This window comes from Xenopus laevis, chromosome 2S, assembly GCF_017654675.1.
Source record: "Xenopus laevis strain J_2021 chromosome 2S, Xenopus_laevis_v10.1, whole genome shotgun sequence".
Lineage (NCBI taxonomy): Eukaryota > Metazoa > Chordata > Amphibia > Anura > Pipidae > Xenopus > Xenopus laevis.
In genome coordinates, this window is record NC_054374.1 from 128,982,527 (window position 1) to 129,003,988 (window position 21,462).

Sequence of the window (21,462 nt, forward strand, 5' to 3'; positions counted from 1 at the left end):
CATTTCATTTGAACTCCGTGTCAGACGTTTTTTTTGAACATTTTGTGCTCTATCAGTTTAGGCACATTTTCTGGGGGGGCTTTTTAGTTTACCTAAGAAAACTATACATTGTTTTTTGTGTTTTTCCACTTCTGGAACAAGGTTTAGAGCGCTAAATACAAAAAAATTAAAAAAACAAATTCCAATTTTTCAGAATATAGGGATTTATACCCGAAAAAATGTGTGTTTTATTTTATACACAAAATTTTGACTGATTTGGAAATCGAATATTCCCGTACAAGATATGTATAGTTTTATGCAGATTTCTGACTTCTGTAGATCAAAAACTCACAGCAGTAACTTAACAAATGTTCTAAGCACTACAGAAGAATATGGCATATGTTACATCTAGAGTCTAAAAATCCTGCAATAGTAGATTTACCCAAGGAAACCATATATCTTTCAAAAGTACACATTCTACCAAATCCATAATTGGTAGCACATTCTTTTCTATTTCATCAAAGTCCTGAACCTAGCAGTTTTGATAAAAATGTATGAAATTTGTAAAAATTACCTCTAAACTTTCACTTTGCAAGTTTGTATCTCCCACAAAGCATAAGGTACCAAGAAAAAACATCCTAAATATGAATGCCAGAGGTCCAACAAACAGTGGTCCACCATTGTGCATAGGATTACCAATTTATCTGGTGCTTAGAGACACCAAAATGAAGTTAGAACATGCAAATTGTTCAATAGGTCACTTCAGCTACTGAAAAATCAAGATTTGCTGTATTTTTGGGGGGTAAAAACACACAAAAAAAGGTTGACGTCCCCCAAAACCATATATTTTTGGCAAGTCAAGCCGAATTCAGATTTGGTAGGCATGTCTTTCTACTCAAAATGCTTTCCGAAATTTGTCTGTTTTGATGAGATACCTAAAAAATCAACTCAAAGCTTCCACTTCCTAGCATCTTATCTCCCATATAGCATTAGGTGCCAAGAAATAAAAATCCTAAATATGAATGGTGGGGGTGAACAGTTTGATGCCCATTGTGTATTGGTTTACAAAAGTATAGTAAAGTAAAACCCCAAAATAAAGTTAGCACATACCAACTGCCTCCGAAGTCACATGCCTACCCATTTTGGATTTGGCTGAATGTGAACTTGCCGAAGTTCTTCAGTCTTCTAAAGTTTCAGAAGAGTTGTGTACAGATCAGAGATTAATTTCTGTATCTGAGGACCTATAGCAAGACAATATTTTCTTTAAACAAAATTTTTTGTTTTAAGTATTATATTTTTACTCCCTATATTTGTTTTGTTGATGTCTGTGGGTTTTACCAGATCTGATGTGTGGTGGTAATAGACCTCTGTAAAAACATTTTTCACAATGATTTTTTTTTTTATTTAATTTCATCATCTGTAAAGTCATTTGAAATGCCTTTAATATTGCAGATGATTAGACTTCTGGTTTTAACTTTTTAGACTTTTTTTTTTTATCGAAAATAATACCTACCTTAAGCTGGCCATAGACACAAAGATATAGTTGTACAGGTATGGGTCCTGTTATCCAGAATGCTCGGGACCTATGGTTTTCTGGATAATGGATCTTTCCATAATTTGGGTCTCCATGCCGTATGTCTACTAAAAAATCATGTAAATATTAAATAAACCCAATAGGCTGGTTTTGCCTCCTATAAGGATTCGTTCTATTCTATTAGTTTGGATCAAGTACAAACTACTGTTTTATTATTACAGAGAACAAGGAAATAATTTTTAAAAAGTTGATTATTTGGATAAAATGGAGTCTATGGGAGATGGCCTTTCCGTAATTCGGATCTTTCTGATTAACTGGTTTCCGGATAACGGATTCCATACCTGTACTTCGTTTCATTTGATTTTTGATTTCTGTGGGCTCAGAATGATCGCCCCAATGTTTTTCGTACCATGGTGATCAGTTGTTTAGTCGCTCAGACAGATGAGGAAATATATTTTTGCATGTATTGCCTATCTGACGATATCCATGGGTGACTGTCACTACTATTTCTCGGACATAACTTGTACTATTTTGGTTTGTTAATTATTGGCCAGAGCATCGTCTGGTTTGTTCGTTTTCCTACTCTTGTTAAATCTGAATAGTTATTTGTAGATCTTTACATTGAAACCTTTTTTCGTACAAAGAATAAAATCTGTATGTTTATGGCCAGTTTAAGTGAAACTTGCAAAAATCCATGAAGTGGTATTTATAAGTTGGATTTTAATAAAACCATGCAAAATAAGCCACTGTGCAGGAGATGTGTGTGTATAACACATATATCTTAACATTGACTTCAATATTTAATGCAGCTGGGTTATGCTAGAACAATAGACTTACTGTAAATTTTTATATTTTCCCCAGCTGCTTAGAATACTTGCTGGATAACAACGCAGACCCTTCACTTCGTGATAAACAGGGATATAGTGCTGTTCATTATGCCGCTGCATACGGTAACAGACAGAATTTGGAACTGGTGAGTTTGTCAATTCATTAAATAGCAAGGCATATTCCATGCTGGCATACTCTGTATCAAAAATCAAACAAAATAAGCTAATTTCATAGGAATGGTTTATGTTCGTTTTGATATGCTGCTAACTTCTTATCATTTTAGCTGCTGGAGATGTCCTTTAATTGCCTGGAGGATGTGGAAAGCAATGTACCAGTTAGCCCTTTGCACTTAGCTGTAAGTCTGTCCTCCAAATAGATAGTAAAATGAAAATCTGACCCTTAGTTTACATTATTTTTTCTTCTTGCCATTCATTGCCTCATTGACATGGGTTGCATTTCTGTTTCCTTGCAATGTTTACTCTTCCAATGTCTATCAAATTGTGTGTGTATATATATATATATATATATATATATATATATATATATATATATATACATATATACATATATACATATATACATATATACATATATACATATATACATATATACATATATACATATATACATATATACATATATACATATATACATATATACATATATACATATACACACACACATACATACACTCTCACTCACACACACACTTTTTTTTTGATGTAAAGGCAAAGGAATAACTAAAGGAGACATTGAGGGTGTCATTGTTGTCAGAAATTGTATGTAAACTCTTTCATCGTAATCCGTTTTTAAAGCTATAGTTATCTATTAAATTTTAAACTTTTATTTTTAAGACATCAGGTAGACATGTAAACTTGTGTCTGTATATTTTGTAGAAACTTGATATTTTTTTGATTTTTTTTTAATTAAAGCAAATGCTGCAGCTGACCCTATAGATAATTTAGTAAACAGAAATTCTTCATACTCTTTGTAGGCCTTCAATGGTCACTGCGATGCCCTAAAAACGTTGGCGGAGACGCTGGTAAACTTGGACGTACGTGACCACCAGGGCCGCACTGCGCTTTACCTTGCCACAGAGAAGGGATCCACAGATTGTGTGAGTGTTTTGACCAGCCACGGTGCCTCACCTCATATAAAGGACCGCAGGAGGAAGTGGACACCGCTGCATGTAGCAGGTGAGTGACTTCCATGCCAACCCAGTGCAATAATAGAATTCCTAATCAGCAAGATTTACTTCCTACCACTGCCCTTTTGCCTAATTGTTCCACTTAAAATTTACCGTGCTCTCTAGTACTCTGTGCTCTGTAACTTTAAAGGGCACCTGTTGCCAAAATATTTTATCCCCAACCAGCGCTAGGCCACCGATAACTGGGAGGGAGTTCCCGATTCGAGCAACCATGTTAGGACACACGCATAATGAGCGAATGCCACAACTTGCTCATTATGCGCACGTGTCTGAAGCAGAAAAAAGGCACAATTTGAATATTATACATGTGGCGTCAGTTTCTTGGGTGGCTTTGAAATTTTTTGGCTCTTAATATTTGCCCTGTTATTTAAGAGAGCAGTAATATAATGAGATGGAGCAATCATTTAAAATTTATTGAAAACATTTTTGTTTTAATCTTCAACAGCTGCCTCTGGGAACATTGATTGCCTGCATCTGCTGATCGATTGCAGTGAGAGACCGGATATTACTGATGTGATGGATGCTCATGGCCAGTAAGTTATTACTGTACAAATGGCCAAGTAAAGAAAGTGTACCCCACACACACACACACACACCAAATTACGGTAACTTAAGCAACAGAAAGTTTCTATAAAATTGAAGTGCCCTATCTTACCAAACTGGAATATATAGTTAAGTAAATATTGTCCTTTTACATCTTTTACCATAAGCCACCTTTTTGGTCTGTGTGCTGCCTCAGAGATCACCTGACCAGAAATACTACAGCTCTAACTGTAACAGGACGTGTGTAAGCAAAAGACAAAACTCTGTCTGTTAATTGGTGAGCTAACATGTATGATTTGTTTGTGTGCACTGTGAATCCTAGGATCCCAGGGGGCAGCCCTTATTTTTTTAAAATGGCAATTTTGGATTTAGGATTACCCAATGGCACATATTACTAGAAAAGTATATTATTATGAAAATGGTTTACTTACATGAAGCAGGGTTGTACATATGAGCTGTTTTATGCAATATATTTTTATAGAGACCTACATTGTTCAGGGGGGTATAGTTTTTCTTTAAAAGGCATTTATCAAATGAAGCGTTTTAATGTTAGTGTATGCATTTTAACCATTGCAATTATTAGAAATTTAGGATAACGTATAGCTGGATGTCTTACTTTCATGGGTGGATTGATTTCAGATTAATTTCTCATCATTTCTGATAAGATCCATAAGACATAATCATTATTTATTTATTTGGTAAGCATTATTTGTAGAATCACTTCTAGATTAGCTCATGTGGGTAGGCACACTTCTCTAAATAGTTAATAGATTGCTAACCCCTGGATCTAGAAAGGATACCATGCTCTTAATTATGCTTTTGCAAATAAACATTGTGTAGCAGCTATTCAAATTCAGATGGAAAATTTGTTTTATGGCAGTTATATTTTGGCCTGATATCGAGGCTATAATCTGATAGACTTGTAGTGGGAAAAATATTCTCTCTTTAGGGTTAGTCCACACGAGGAGATTCGGGGAGATTTATTCGTCTGGAGACTAATCGCCTCTTATTCTGGGCGACAATCTCCCCAAACTGCCTTCCTCTTGAGGCAACTTTGTGACCACTTCGGAAAACGAAGCGACGCGTGTGCTTTAGCACAAGCGACTTTTCATTATAGTGGATAGGAAGACACACAATGGCAGTTCGGGGAGATTGTCGCCCAGAAGAAGAAGTGATTAGTCGCCAGGCGACTAAATCTCCCCGAATCTTCTCGTGTGGATTAACCCATATAGTTTTCATTTCATTTTCCGAGGTGTTTCTAGAAGCAGTTGCCAGTATTCGCTGAATCTCTTCACTAGATTACTTGTTTGAAGAAGAGCATTGCTCTTAACTAGATCACTTATTTGAACAAGGGCGTCGCTCTGTAACTAATTACTTGTTTGAAGAAGGGCATCACTCTGTATCTAAATTACTTGTTTGAAGAAGGGCATTGCTCTGTAACTAGATTACTTGTTTGAAGAAATACAAATGGATACAAAGAATCCCATTTAAACCATAGCAAATGTTGGTAATCCTATAGGTTCTCTGTTATGTGTCACTAATGATACTACTGCATTGGGCTATTTTATAACACATTCTCCTTTTCAGAACCCCTCTCATGCTTGCTGTGATGAACGGTCATGTTGACTGTGCTCACCTGCTGTTGGAGAAAGGGGCTACTGTGGATGCAGGCGATAAAAAGGGGAGGACAACACTTCACAGAGCGGTGAGCAGCCAGAAGCAATAGTTGCGTTAAAATTGGATTTACATTTATATAAGATGAACATAGTTTTCTCTCATAACTAGTATAAAGTTTATGTAATGTGTGTGTGTGTGGGGTGTTTTTTGATTTACATTTTTTGTCATGTCAACAGTCCGTTACAGGCTGTGAGGATTGTGTAGGAGCCTTGATGGAACATGATGCCTTTGTGCTGTGTCGGGATTTCATGGGACGCACACCTATTCACTTTGCTGCAGCTTGTGGACATGCTACATTAGTGCATGTGTATTTGCAAGCTGCTTTTTCAACAGACCCACTGGATGCAGTGGTGGATTATAATGGATATACTCCCATGCACTGGGCTGCTTACAATGGTAAGTTTAAATAACCAACGTTTACCTAGTTGAGGGTATTCTGTTACTTTTTGTAACTTTTTTGTGTGTGTTGTATTTAACAGGGCACGAAGATTGTTTGGAACTGTTACTTGAACACAACCCATTTGCTTACCTCGAAGGAAACCCTTTTACCCCTTTGCACTGTGCAGTGTGAGTGTTAACCAATAATGTATGTTAAGTAATCCATAGAAGTTAATGTACCTACTTGTTGCTGGCTGTTTCCAAAGTTTCAGGTCTCATAGAATACCAAACATTTTTACCACATAAAATTATGAAACCTTTTGAAATCTTTTACAGCTAAAATTGCAGCCAGTATTTAGATGTGCAGAGGGGAATTTTAATACAGGTAAGGAATTGGTTATCTAGAATCCCGTTATCCAGAAAGATCTGACTCCATTTTATCCTATTAATCCAAATTTTTGTTCAAATGATTTTCTTTTTCTCTGTAAGAATAGAACAGTACCTTGTACATGACCCAAACTAAGATATAATTAATCCTTATTAGAAGCAGAACCATCCTGTTTGAAGGTATGTGGATACAAATTACGGAAAGCTCAGTTATCCAGAAAACCACAGTTACCGAAAATTTTGGATAACTGGTCCCATTCCTGTAGCTTATTGGACATATGAGACCGTGGGAACGTTAAAGGGATTCTGTCAAGATTTTTATGATGTCGTTTTTATTTCTAAATTACATTGTTTACACTGTGAATAATTCTCTCTACAATATAAAATGTTATTCCTGAACCAGCAAGTGGATTTTTTTGTTGTTATATTGATGTCTAGGATCAAATCTCAGGTAATTTTGCCTGGTCGTGTGCTTTCAGAAAGAGCCAACACTTTAGGATGAAACTTTTTATGGCCGGCTGTTTCTCCTACTCAATGTAACTGAATGTGTTGCAGTGGGAACTGGATTTTACTATTGAGTGCTGTTCTTAGATCTACCAGGCAGCGGTTATCTTGTGTTAGCTGCTATCTGGTTACCTTCCCATTGTTATGTTGTTTGGCTGCTGGGGGGGGTGGGAAGGGAGGGGGATGATATCACTCCAACTTGCCGTAAAGAGTGACTGAAGTTTATGAAAACACAAGTCACGTGATTTGATGGCTTGGAAACTGTCAATATGTCTAGCCCCATGTCAGATTTCAAAATTAAATATACATTTTACCATGACCGGATCCCTTTAAGTGTTTCCTTACACTTTATTTTTTAATGTATTGTTCTGGATGGGACCATGGCATTACAGTACCGGATTCAACTAAAGGCTAGACTTTTTTTATTTTTTGATACAAGGCAATCTTAAGAATTTTTAGATTTGGGGGAAATGCCTGCAGGTGTAGTTCTGTAACATTAGTTGAGGTTGCTAATTAAATACCACCAACATCATTCACCCTGGATTGTCAGTTGGAAAGAATGTGGTAGTTAAGTTAGAACTAATTTTGCTAATGTGGCTTAATGCTCTAAAGTTTTTAACCAACTACACCCAAATGTATTTGTCTTGACATGCAATTTATTTAATTATTTTGCATTTGTTTCATATAAGCAGAAGCCCTGCATTTTGTGCTGTGTGTTTGATATCGGTGTTTTTTTGTTCAGCTAGTCTAGTGGGCCTAGGTAATACATTCTTATGATCAGCTGCAAACACATGCGAGAATATGAAGCTACAGTTATTTTTCATCTATAAACTGTGTTTTTAGGAATAATGCTAGATTTTCAGATGTCCAGCCTTTATAAGCATTTTACTTAACCATACTACTGTTCTTGAGGGGTAAAGAAATAATTTGGTATGCCCTGAAAGGCTGGTTCATTTATAGATTTAGTCCATTATTTTAACAGTTCTAAATGTGCACTTGGTTAAAGCCAAACTCTAGAATATTACAGCATGTAACAATGTAATTTTTTTGTTCACAAAATAAAAATGTTTGTTTTAACATTTTGCCAATTTAAATTGGTTTAGTATTTATTTTCTTCTTGCAGAATTAACAGCCATGATGGTACGGCTGACCTACTGGTAGAAGCTTTGGGTGCCAAGATTGTGAATAGCAGAGATGCCAAAGGGAGGTTTGTTTCTCTCTACTTGTACTGTTTCTGTTAATGCTGTAGTACATATGAAGTAAAGCCCTTAATTCATATTTGTAGAATTAGCTCAATGGAATATCCACACCAGGTGAAGGATTTAGGGTTAAAAACTGGATAAATTGTATTAGCCAAGAGGTTTCCTGCTGTAGCAGTTGCCCATTCCGATCAACTTGATGCTGTTTCTTTAATCTGTAAACTATCTTCTAAACATGAGTATTAAAGGGTAGTTTTGCTTCACTTCACTTAGTCGGAATTAGCACATATATATTCAGTCATTTCAATATCTAGAAAGATGTACATTTTTTGGATTATACAGGCTGCACGATCATACGTATATATTATTTGTAAGTAGATTTACGGGCAGTTCTAGTAACCAACTTTTACCATGCTTAATTATGTAGTGGAGAATCTGAACTTAAGTATTTTTGACACAGGACTCCTCTTCATGCTGCAGCATTTGCTGACAATGTGAATGGTTTACAGCTACTCTTGCGCCACCAGGCAGAAGTCAATTCCACAGACCTCTCTGATCAGACACCTCTGATGATGTCAGCGCAAAATGGAAGAACTGCAGCAGTTGGTAATACCTCATTGATATTTAAAAAATATACTTTATTATGTTCATCCTTTTACTTAAAATCTAATGTCATTGTTTATCTAAACTAATCTAATAATCATGTTGTAGAGTTCCTGCTGTTTCACATGAAGGCGGATTTAACTGTGATGGATATCAACAAGAACACTGCGCTTCACCTAGCCTGCAGCAAGGTGATTATGCTTCTCTAGTTGATAAGAGCTTCAGATTGTGTATGGGTCTGGATGCATGTACAGTATGTAGCTACCAATATTAAGTCCATTTACCCGTGTTCAGTAGTAATTCGCTATATTATATGGCCAAAAGTATCTAGACAAGCTGCCTGTTCAACCCATTCTGTAATTTATTAGTTGGTCATCCCTTTGCTGCTATAACGACCTTTACTCTGATTGGTGGTTCCATTCAACTATAAGAGGTCAGGGCTCTGTGCAGGTCTGTCAGATTCTACATTTTAAATACTGTACAGCCCTGTTTTTGTCCATAGGGCTATTATTAGGTTGAAACCGGAAAGCTCCTTACTAAAACTAATTACAAAAAATAGGCATCACTGAACTGTTAAGAGTGATTTTTGAGTTACTACTCACACTTGCTAATTATCCTTAACAGACTAAATGAGAAGTGGTCTATGCAGTTGGAAAGCTTTACATAGTTATGTTGTAGTTCAGTGCTGTCCAACTTCTGTGGTATCGAGTGCCAAAATTTTACTGGCCTATGTGGTGGAGGGCCGATAATAGAAGTCAGTGTTGGCCACTCCCCCTTTTAAACCACACCCACTGTAAACCACACCCATGTTACCACAAGAACTTTTAAGATCATATCCACATTAACGGTGGTAGCACACGAAAAAACCAAGTGGTTGGTGCTTACTGCGGGGGAATCGCTCATATGTGAAAAATTTAAATCATGTTAAAACATATCCTTAAATCCATATGCCTCATCCTCCCCTGTGGATAATACAACAACCCCCCCCCCCCCCCATCACATCATTAAACACCTTAGGGGCCCTTAACAACAATTTCCAAATGCTAACAAACCCCAAAAACAAACCCCTAACAAGCTTGCATTCCACAGGTAGCGTAGGGCAAGCAGAGATTGGCACACACAAGTAGCACTGAGTAAGCAGAGCATGGCACACACAAGCAGCACTGAGTAAGCAGAGAATGGCACACACAAGCAGCACTGAGTAAGCAGAGAATGGCACACACAAGCAGCAATGGGCAAGCAGAGAATGGCACACACGAGCAGCACTGGGCAAGCAGAGAATGGCAGACCCAAGCAGCACTGGGCAAGCAGAGAATGGCACACCCAAGCAGCACTGGGCAAGCAGAGAATGGCACACCCAAGCAGCACTGGGCAAGCAGAGAATGGCACACCCAAGCAGCACTGGGCAAGCAGAGAATGGCACACCCAAGCAGCACTGGGCAAGCAGAGAATGGCACACCCAAGCAGCACTGGGCAAGCAGAGAATGGCACACCCAAGCAGCACTGGGCAAGCAGAGAATGGCACACCCAAGCAGCACTGGGCAAGCAGAGAATGGCACACCCAAGCAGCACTGGGCAAGCAGAGAATGGCACACCCACCAGCACTGGGCAGGCAGAGAATGGCACACACGCACAGCTCTGAGTAAGCAGAGAATGGCACACATGCGCAGCACTGGGCAGGCAGAGAATGGCACACATGAGCAGCACTGAGTAAGCAGAGAATGGCACACTCGAGTAGCACTGGGCAAGCAGAGAATGGCACACAAGCAGCACTGGGCAAGCAGAGAATGGCACACAAGCGGCACTGAGTAAGCAGAGAATGGCACACCCAAGCAGCCCTGAGTAAGCAGAGAATGGCACACACAAGCAGCAATGGGCAAGCAGAGAATGGCACACCCAAGCAGCACGGAGTAAGCAGAGAATGGCACACCCAAGCAGCAATGGGCAAGCAGAGAATGGCACACCCAAGCAGCCCTGAGTAAGCAGAGAATGGCACACACAAGCAGCAATGGGCAAGCAGAGAATGGCACACCCAAGCAGCACGGAGTAAGCAGAGAATGGCACACCCAAGCAGCAATGGGCAAGCAGAGAATGGCACACCCAAGCAGCACTGAGTAAGCAGAGAATGGCATACACAAGCAGCACTGGGCAAGCAGAGAATGGCACACCCAAGCAGCACTGAGCAAGCAGAGAATGGCATACACAAGCAGCACTGGGCAAGCAGAGAATGGCACACCCAAGCAGCACGGAATAAGCAGAGAATGGCACACAACAGGCAGCAATGGGCAAGCAGAGAATGGCACACCCAAGCAGCACTGAGTAAGCAGAGAATGGCATACACAAGCAGCAATGGGCAAGCAGAGAATGGCACTCACAAGCAGCACTGAGTAAGCAGAGAATGGCACACACAGGGAGGGAAGGCAGAACAGAGCAGGAGACGGGGAAAGCTATCCTTCTAATATATATTACATACAGTGGCACAGTGCTGGTGCCCCATTAGCATTTTGAATAAGGTGTGAACAATGTGGGCAATTTCAGTCTGGGTCTCAAGTGTGAACAGAACAGGCTTTAGGGGTGTGAACAATAAAGGTGTCACAAGTGTGAACAATGCAGGAGGATCACAGGTGTGAACAATACAGGGGATTAGTCTGAATTTGAGGTTTAAACAATGCAGGGGCCAGTTAATTTCTGTAGCGATACCTTTTAAAGTTTACATATGGTAAAAAGACAAGCATGTGGGTGCCATTGAAGGGGGGGTCGGCCCGCAGGCCGCCAGTTGGACAGCCCTGTTGTAGTTGAAGATAGGCATGCATCAGTCATGCCCATCCGCTAGTTTCTTTCATTTTTGTAGTGTGTTCTTTCTAAAACTGTGGTTATTTAATGTTTTATAACCAAATTTTAGACTATAGCACACATGAACACAATTCTATCCTAAAAAGAAGTTGCAAGCACGTGACATGGCTTCTAGCCCTCGTGACTTAATATTTTTTTTTTTTTTTTTTGAAAGATTTTCTTTATTGAGATTTACAACAAAAATAAAATAGAAGGAAAGATAAGGAAAGAGGTGAGAAAGAGAGTAGAAAAAGAAGGGGGGGTGGGCTCCCCTTTAGGGGAATGTTCAAAGTCCATAGCAGTGACGACCAGTTTTCCAGTCCGCCGGAGTACATTAAAGAGGGGTTCAAGGCCACAAGCGTGTGCTTCCAGTGATAAGCTTGCCGCATGTGCCTAGGTCCCCCGTTTTTCAAGCTCTGCAAGGGAATTAGTACTTAAGCATCCATACTTCTCTCCAGCCAGCCACCCCAAATTTTTCCAAATTTATCCGGGCACCCTCTGGACAGGTAGGTAAGTTTTTGACTGGGAAGAACATCATTGATAAGCTTCTTCCAGAAGCCTAGTGTTGGAGGTGCTGTTGCTTTCCATGACATCAGAATGGCTTTCTTGGCAAAGTGGAGCAGTTGCATTAGACTCACCCTTTCATAAGAGGTCAATGAGAGTCCTTCAGTAACTCCCAACAGACAGAGTTCAGGAGAGCGTATATTAGGGAGTCCGAACTTAAGTGCACCATACGCCAATACCTCTGCCCAGAATCTCTGGATGTGCGGACAGTCCCAAAATACATGCATGTAGTTTCCCTGGTCATGGTTACATTTGGGACATACGTCTGGGTGCCCAGGGTATATCCGGGCCAGTCTGTGCGGTGTCAGGTAGACTCGATTGAGGAACTTAGTGTGGATGTACCTATCCCTAGTGGAAATATTTATCTCGGGTATTTGACTGAGAATATCTTTCCAATCACCTTCGTCTAATTGGGGGAAATCAGACAGCCATTTCTGACAAAAGTGTTTCAGTGGGTCAAAGACATCCTGCAGAAGAAGAGTGTAAAACCAACTAAGCGGTTTCTGAAGTTTAGGGCGTCTCAAGTACCTTTCGAGTGTGGTCTCTGCTATCTCTGGAGCCCCTTCGGGGAATTGAGTGACTAGTGCATGGCGTAGTCTGAGAAAGGTAAAGAGCCTACGGGTTGGTAAGGCAAAGTCCTCCTGCAGGTGCTCGTGACTTAATATTGATGTTTATATTAAAAAATTTCAGTTTTAATTTCTTCCATTTTACAATGTTTTTGCTTCTAGGGCCATGAAAAGTGTGCGTTGCTGCTTCTAGGGGAGACCCAGGACCTTGGCCTTATCAATGCAACAAACAGCATGCTGCAGATGTGAGTGAACCATGGAGGTTGCTAATGCGTGCTGGTGCTTTTTTTTTTTTTTTTTTTTTTTTTTTTTTTTTTTTTCTTCTGTTCAGCAAAGTCATGACAGATTTGTGCTGAGAGAATAATTATCCTGTTTGCTTTCTTGCTTCAAGCATGTTATGCAATAATGTAATGCAATCCTTTTGGAATATGAGGTCTATTTTTATATGAGCTTGGGGAGACACAGGAATGATAAGTGTAATGATCTATACCCCAAAAATATAGATCAACCCAGAGCAGTATTTTCAGTTTCCTTCGAGCTGACCTTTGGCTTGCCTATTACTGTTAAGATAGGCGTGTTGAGAACACCCATATTTGATAATATACTGAAAACCTTCAGAGACCATCATGTTTTATAAAGGGACAAAAATTGCTGTTTATAAAATAAATGTGTTCCCATAGCACACTCCCCTAAAATGCTTGTTCACTGGGAAACTATATCCAATAACTTTATGTGCAGCTGCTTGTGACATGTTGGTGCTGTTTAAATATTGCATCAATAACCTTACATAATGGGGCAGATTTATTGAGGGTCGAATTGAAAATGTTCATTTTTTATTTTATTTTTTTTATTTTTTTTTTTTTATGGTCAAAATTGTCAAATTCGACTAGGGAGTTATCCAAACTCGATTCGAGTTTTTATAAAAAAAAATTTGAATTTGATTTTCGAATTTTATCATACTCTGGCCCTTCTAAGAATTTTAATTTGACTATTCGCCACCTAAAATCTGCCGAAATTGCTGCTGTTTAAGTCAATGGGAGAGGTCGAGGGATCAATTTGGAGATGTTTGCAGCCTTCCTGACCTTTTCGATTAGAGTTTTCGGGTTGTTTCAATTCGTCCAACAATTCAATTTTATTAATAAATTTCAATTGGTTGAATTTATGGGAGTTTAAAAAAAAAAAAAAACTCACATGAATTCGAAACTCAACATTGATAAATGTGCCTCTGTGTGTAGATCTATGCTTTGATGTAATACAGCTAAGTTCATTGTTTCTGGTTCGTTAAATTATGTAAAAGCGTATGTTTCTATAATATCTAGTATTTACTTTTTCTAATCCTTCCCCAGGCCTCTTCACATTGCTGCTCGCAATGGACTTGCATCAGTTGTCCAAGCTTTGCTTACAAGAGGGGCCACTGTGTTGGCTGTGGATGAAGAAGGTGAGAATGTTGCACCTTTTCTTGATCCCTCTGCTAATATTGATAAATGTTACTTGCCATGTTTGAACAACACTAGGCTGGAGCAGCAGCATATTCCTGCTCATGGCTCTCCAGGGTTGGTAAAGTTTTAGAAACGTTGAGCCGTGCTCATTATTAGCAAACACAGCATATTCAGCTGCAAGGCAAGCCCTAAAATGTACCAACCAGGATTTAAGCATAAATGTAATTCAAATTGATTCAGTCAAGGAAGCAGGGCCTTTAAAAATCTGCCACAGATTATGTTATATGTTAAATGAAGAGGTTCTAAATGGCTTAATCAGGAGTAACACATTTTGCCCATACTTTTGCTCTTACAAGAGGGTAAGAAATGGTATGGGTATTAGCTGAATCAGTCCTTGCATATGTTGTGCTTGTATTTTCAAAACTGGGGTTTACATTGGCATGTTAAATTTCAACTTTACTTCTTTGAATTTATATTTTGCATCTAGCTCATAAGATCATAATAAACAGAATAAAATCTGAATTCATTTAAAAACCCTCCAAATGACGAAGTAGTATTGTGTGCAGGGTTTACCCCCTTTATGAGGATCTGGACATTTTAAGATTTCAACTAGGTCATTCTCTCCTATCATCTGGCATAATGGATGATGTTCTATATAGTCTGGAAAAACTGTTTCTGTCTCTGCATCATAATAAATGGCATTAACCCCTTACATATTAGTCGTGCATATGTTGATACAAACCTGCTACACCAGTTGACTTTAATTGGTCCGCACCCAAAAATTTACTTTAAATTGTTAATGTATATTTGTTGTGGATCGTTTGCCAGAAATGTATGCATTTATTATTTCAGAAGCTGTTACTAAATATTCAGCTTATTTTTGTGAGCACATATGCTGCATATATTCCTTTTAAAATTGTCTAATACATTTATCTTTTTGCCTTTTTTTTTTTTTTTACTTGACAGCAGGTCACACCCCAGCCTTGGCCTGTGCATCGAACAAGGACGTAGCAGACTGCTTGGCACTTATCCTATCCACCATGAAGCCTTTCCCACCAAAAGACGCCATCCTACCCTTCAGTTTCAACCTTCTGAAAAACTGCAGCATCGCTGCCAAGACTGCTCTCCCTAATGGAGGCAGCTGCCCCTACACAAAGGATCGTCATGGTTCTATTGCCATGGATGGCTGCTACTCTGAGTAGCTTCTTTCACCCGCTGGGTGTTGCAACCTTACATTTAATTTATTTAGGATAAATTTAGGGCACTTTTAAAGGAGAATAAGACACACCATGCAGTGGTATTGAGCTGCTACTAAGCTTCCCTCCCATTAACCTGCTCTCCTGAGCTGCCCTGGCTGCACTGAAGCTTTTGTAGTATTGTACTTTATTTGTGTATGGGGTGGAGATTCTTCCTAGGTGAAAGGAGTTTTAAACTGATAGGGAACCCCTCTCTCCATCTGCACAGTGAGCTGCCCTTACTAAATGCTTCCATGGTGTCTCTTGCAGAAGGATAAAAGAGAGTGAGGCATTGGTATTTATAAATTCACTCCAGGTATTCATCTTTGCTGCTGTAAGTTTTGTTTGCTTTTTATAAACCCATTATATATTTCGAGTCACCAGGCCTTAATGAATTTCAGGAGCAGCTTAGAAAGTCTGTCCCTGGAAGACTGGACCTGATAAGCAGGTGGCGACTTGTCAGTCGGTTCAAATCCACAGACATGTAGCACTATTATACCCATTACCTTAAACCGTCACATCTGTTCATGACTGTTGCATAGCAGTTTGTTTTTTTTTGCAGATTATGATTCAGAGATAAACTTGCTCTTCCTATTTATGCAAAACAGGTGCCCCGAGTAGCCTGTCTGATGCATGAGAAACAGACATTCCCATAATCCACTGCTGCAAAATACCCTCACCAGCTAGGCACTTTAGTGGTTCTGTGTTTTGTAGAGCTTTATTCTGCCATCCCGTCTTCTTGTCTGCCATTTCTTTACTAGATGGTACATGCCATATTGTCAGTATTTTTATTTATTTATTTTAACCCTTTCCATTGGGGACAGCATGTTGGTTTTGTTTTACACACTAGAACATGCAATATGCGAAAGGGTTAAATATTTTTTATTTAATTTTTTTCATCTTTGGCATTTTAGAAGATTTTCCCCCTCAATATTCAGAGTACAATTTGCACTTGAATTCCTTTAATACATCTACAACCTTTGTGTGTACACCTCAGTACTAGACATTTATTAGCATACACAAGTATTTAGTAGGGAATGTGTTTACTTAAAGAATGTAAGAATGGTGCTTTCAAGTTTGTGCACTTTTATTTTTATTTACTTTTTAAGTGCAGCGATGTAATCAAGTTTTTATTTTAATTTGGCATGAAATTAGCAACCTGATACAGATCCAAAACTTATCTAAATACTTTATAATGCAAAAATACATTATTTTGATTTGGTTAAGTATTGCAAGTCTCTTGAGACTTTTAAAAATGCTTTAGGGGACATGGATTTTATAAATAATTATTAGCCCCTGTTTGGATGAACACCCTGCAGCCTTCTTAGAATAGCTATTGAATTCTGTCAGGTTTTGTTTTGTTTTTTTAAGCATTTAATCTTCTAGCATTTGAGAACCTGTTGCCAAAAAAGTAAGCCTTGGGGGGGGTACATTTTAAGTGAGAAATTATTGGTGCTAAAAGTTTAGCCTTTATTGGCGTATACTTCAGTTTCCTTTTTTTTTTTTTTTTTTTTAAATCATGCCCTTTTGCAAAACTATCATTTGGGAAGTTACAGTGAAAATAATCCCTATGATAAAGGAAGCTGATAAGTGATATAAACTGATACCTTGCCATCATTTGTATTATAAATAGCGAAATCTTGTAAATAGCAGGAAATACACGTTTCCCCCTAAATGAGCTATCTACATCATTATTTTTAAGAAATGTAACATTTTAGTGGGCACCAATATCTCGGCTTCAAGAGAGACTATGGGGCATATTTATTAACATTGGCGACAAACCTTACCAATGATGTTGCTCATAGCAACCAATTAGCTATTGGAATTCAGCAGTCACCTACACGTTAAAAAAACGAAGCAAAAAAAAAAAACAAAAAAAACAAAGCCTATGTGAGTGGGGAGCTGGTCCTGCAAACAGACATAGTCATGGTTTCCCTTCAGTCTGTGTTAAAATTTATTTTATTTGAAAGTTCAGATAGTTTATGGATATTTTCTACCTAAGCCCAAATTAATTGTCAAAAGGGGTGGGGTTATAGTTTATCTTTTTAAGTACAGGCATTAGGCCTTTAAATTAAGATTTGCATTCCATCGTTTTATATAAATCCAGTTCCCTGCAGTCATTTTTCCATAATAACCTGCTGCTGGAGTTTAGTTTACTTACAACATTGCATGCATTACACTGTTGTATTAAAAACTCTGGTTTTACTGATTTTATTCATTCTGATAATTCATAATACAGATCACCTCAGAACTGAATGAATAAGTGAAGAGCTACTGCCTAGATCATTGTAATTTGCCATTTAGCAAGCCAATGATATTGAAATATAATTTGTTTGTCCCACTTAGTTTACATTGAAGTTCCGTGGCTGTCAGGAGACACTTTTTATTGCACTCCGTTGGTGTTTCAGCACCGGGATGTTTTGAGTTGTCATTTCTTGTTGATTTGCCTGCTAGTTTAATTCTAGTCACAGTATTAGTCAGGATTCATTCTTAAAGGGATTCTGTCATGATTTTTATGGTGTCATTTTTATTTCTAAATTACACTGTTTACGCTGCAAATAATTAACTCTACAATATAAAACTTCATTCCTGAACCAGCAAATGTATTTTTTTTTAGTTGTAATATTGGTGTGTAGGCAGCCATCTCAGGTCATTTTGCCTGGTCATGTGCTTTCACTTTAGGATGGAACTACTTCCTGGCAGGCTGTTGTTTCTCCTACTCAATGTAAATGAATGTGTTACAGTGGGACCTTGGATGAGTGCTGTTTTTAAGGCCCCCATACACGGGCCGATAAAAGCTGCCGAACAGACCAAGTCGGCAGCTTATTGGCCCGTGTGTGGGGCCATCCGACAGCTTCCCTGATCGATATCTTGCCGAAAGTCGGCCCGATCGTCAGCCCGATATCGCATGACTGGGAGCAGCTGGGAAACTGACAATATGTCTAGCCCCATGTCATATATCAAAATTAAATATAAATATATAAGTGCTGGGGCAGCACTATTAACTGATGAGTTTTGGTAAAAAAAAAAATGTTGTCCCATGACAGTATCCCTTTAAATGCAGAAGCCCAGTGCACAAAGTGGATGGTGTCCCAAAATGATTGTTTATGCCTACAAAAGCCTCTTTGTTCAATTCCAGAACCAAGTTCATTTAAAAAAAAAAAAGCTATACAGTCCCTATAATTTAGAGCCATTTCAATAGACCACACTTCAAGTCACTTTTAAAAGTCATTAAGGACAGAATTGTTTGAAACTGTTTTCATAATTCTTGTTACTGAAATGGAATAGTGCCTCAACCGGATGAGAGATTCTTTTGCTGTTGGCAGACAGTACGTTTTGTATTTTTTTTTTTACCTGCGTTTGTGTCTGTTAGATTTGCACTATTTATGGCTGACCTGGGCTTATTTTAGTACCATGGACTTCAGGGGAATATGAAACCTAAGCCTTTTGATCTTCTTTCAGTCTGTTGGATGTAGAATACACACATTGATAGAAACTGTACTTGCAAGCAGACTGAGGCCATGCCACATCAGCCTGCGCATGATTTACAAAGAAATGCTGTTAATCCACCTGTCTTTTCTATATGTGAATGCAAAAGTGTTACCCTCTTCAGTCAAAACAAATTACCTCAGATTGCTGTTGGTGTTTGAAAACTTGAATTAACTTCCCTGCATGTTTTTGCTTTCTGTAGGGAAGCCAAGCAGGCCAGTTTGCATTATGTTGTATTTAGCGATTGCACTATTTGGTTCTTTTCTTGTGTGCCTTCTTAAAATGTAGCATTTGTACATTTTTTGTTTTATTTCTGCAGAAGAGGGAATGGTGTGGTTGCATGTTTTTGTGTGTGAGAATAAAGTGAGCTGTTAGATCTCTGCTTTCTTGTAGTGCTAAGGGCTGAGTAGTTCTGTTAATGGGGCACACTTTTATTTTTCTGGAGGCATTAGGTCAACTGCCCTGTCTGGTGTTTAAATTTTTGTTTTTTGTAATCCGATCAGTTGTCCCTCCTTTGAGAAGATAATAGTGTCTTAATAATATTATGCTATTGTTTTGCACAAAGTGTTAGGAGTTAAGATACGTGGTACTGTAAAGCTGAATTTAGACCCTCTAGCACTGTTCCTGTGACTTCAAATCCTTCTCTGCAGTGTATCATTATGTCACTCTTTTAGTTATTCATGTTAGATCATTTCACAAGTGTTGCCTTGTCCACTTTGTTGCTGCGCATTGTGGTAAGGTGGTTGTAATATGTTTAATAATGTTTCTGCACAAATGAACTTGCTGCCCACCCTTTCCATTTTGCATGTTGAGAAAATGAGACAATCAAAGTTCTGTCAAAAGGGCTTTCTAGCAGATTATCTTCTCTAGCCTGGCTTCACTTATTCTGTTCCAAGCCCTTTTACTGGTGGGGACATTTTGCAGCAGTTTTGCCCTCCTTTCACCTAGAAAGCAGTGCTGTCTTGTTCTCCTTTAACAATCCAATGCGTGCTTTGGCAGCACAGCTTGACAATTCTAAGTAATAAATTGAGTGTTTATTTTCAGGGGGCCGGGCATGGTTACACAAAGAAAAGATGATTTCTTTTGCTCTAAGAGTTGTTGTCTGGTTCCCTGAGTGCATTGTTTACAGGGCTGTCCTGAAACTTCCATTTGTTATTTACCCCACCTTCTCTACGTTCAATCCATGCTGCCATGCCATTGACTTCTGTTATTCATAGGAATGGTTTCTGGTGGGGGGGGTTCTCTTATCTCAAACTGTTTCCTTTTTGCTTTCAACAGCAAATTTTTATGCCAAAGTACCCCTGTTTTCCTGTATTTCTGGTTCACCTCTACTTATTCATGTAAATTTGTCACTTGTGGCATTATTTTGACCCTTGACTGGGACTGCCTGCTGCCATTCTCTCCTAAAATGGAAGTTTCTTTCAGCTCCTAATGCAAAGCACTTGTGTAATTAATAAGCACTTTTCCTAACTCTCACTGCTGCTGGTGCCTGCAGAATATTGCTACTGTAATGCAGTCAATGTCCATGCAGCGGTAGAGGATTAAGGTATGTAGGGGTTGACTTTCTGTAAGAGTTGATGGGGGGTGGATGGAATAAGCAAGAAAAGTCTACTTTATCCTCCATTGCTGTGCTCATTCCTTTGGGTAATACCTTAGGGCGGAGGTGAACAATGCAATGGTTTAAAATGAATGAGAAGGAACATTAGAGAAAAAAAGGAAAAAAAACAAAAAAAAACAGCACAAATGCATTTCATATACAGGTTTACTTGCACTGCCACTGTATAAAGAAGGAGCTACACCTATGTGGATAGCTAATGTGAGCCATATTGCTGAATGTATCCTCCGACATGATATACCAAGATATTAAATTGAAATATGGTTGCCACTTCTTGGTTACTCAATGGTTGGTTGCCATTGACTTTGTGAGGGGCTTTCACAGACAATTATATAGATTTTTTGGGGGGTTTTGTTTTTTAATCTTGGTTTGGGTTTTTGTTTCTTTTTTAGACATTTGACATTTGTTCTCTATTCCTTTCCACACAGACACTTTCATATGTTCTCAGTTTAGGGAGCAAAATATAATAGGGGGTACAGACAGGCAGAGAATTTAATATTTTATGGTTTTACTTCTTTAAAACGTAAACCTTTAAAAGAATTGCATGGAATGACTCACTGGAAACTAAGTGGTTTGAACCTCTACAATATTAAGCAGGGAACTGAAAGGGAAGTGTTTTGTTTCTCATTTTTTAAAAATATTGCAAGAAAACTGGACCAAAGTAGAAACTGCACTGGTGTTCGGAAAGGGGCACAGCTCTGATTTTCAACAAAGCCCATGCTGGTTTCTGACTGTTATACTTAAATCTACCATGTAAGAACACTATATTGTTTATTATGTGTATATTAATTTAACAGCATTTGCACAAGCACACTTGCTGCTTCTCTTGATGAATCTAGCTAATATTGCTACTTTGAGCCTCAAAAGCCATGGAACCACTAGG

The 21,462-nt window shown here is 38.5% G+C and overlaps 1 protein-coding gene across 4 annotated transcripts in view; it reads left to right on the plus strand.

The window, feature by feature from the left end:
* Positions 1 to 20,849, plus strand: part of ankrd52.S (ankyrin repeat domain 52 S homeolog) — a 62,421-nt gene extending 41,572 nt beyond the window's left edge. For 2 of the 4 annotated variants that reach the window (XM_018250008.2, XM_018250010.2), the window contains 13 exons: positions 2,375 to 2,486; positions 2,625 to 2,696; positions 3,336 to 3,537; positions 3,994 to 4,081; positions 5,679 to 5,796; positions 5,945 to 6,164; positions 6,248 to 6,335; positions 8,161 to 8,244; positions 8,697 to 8,842; positions 8,948 to 9,030; positions 12,964 to 13,046; positions 14,148 to 14,239; positions 15,207 to 20,849. In XM_018250008.2, coding sequence (XP_018105497.1) covers positions 2,375 to 2,486; positions 2,625 to 2,696; positions 3,336 to 3,537; positions 3,994 to 4,081; positions 5,679 to 5,796; positions 5,945 to 6,164; positions 6,248 to 6,335; positions 8,161 to 8,244; positions 8,697 to 8,842; positions 8,948 to 9,030; positions 12,964 to 13,046; positions 14,148 to 14,239; positions 15,207 to 15,442 — 1,624 coding nt within the window. In that variant the 3' untranslated portion in view covers positions 15,443 to 20,849. The remainder of the gene's footprint in view (positions 1 to 2,374; positions 2,487 to 2,624; positions 2,697 to 3,335; positions 3,538 to 3,993; positions 4,082 to 5,678; positions 5,797 to 5,944; positions 6,165 to 6,247; positions 6,336 to 8,160; positions 8,245 to 8,696; positions 8,843 to 8,947; positions 9,031 to 12,963; positions 13,047 to 14,147; positions 14,240 to 15,206) is intronic. The other 2 variants (XM_018250009.2, XM_018250011.2) reach the window with 1 other exon arrangement.
* Positions 20,850 to 21,462: the final 613 nt, after the last annotated feature.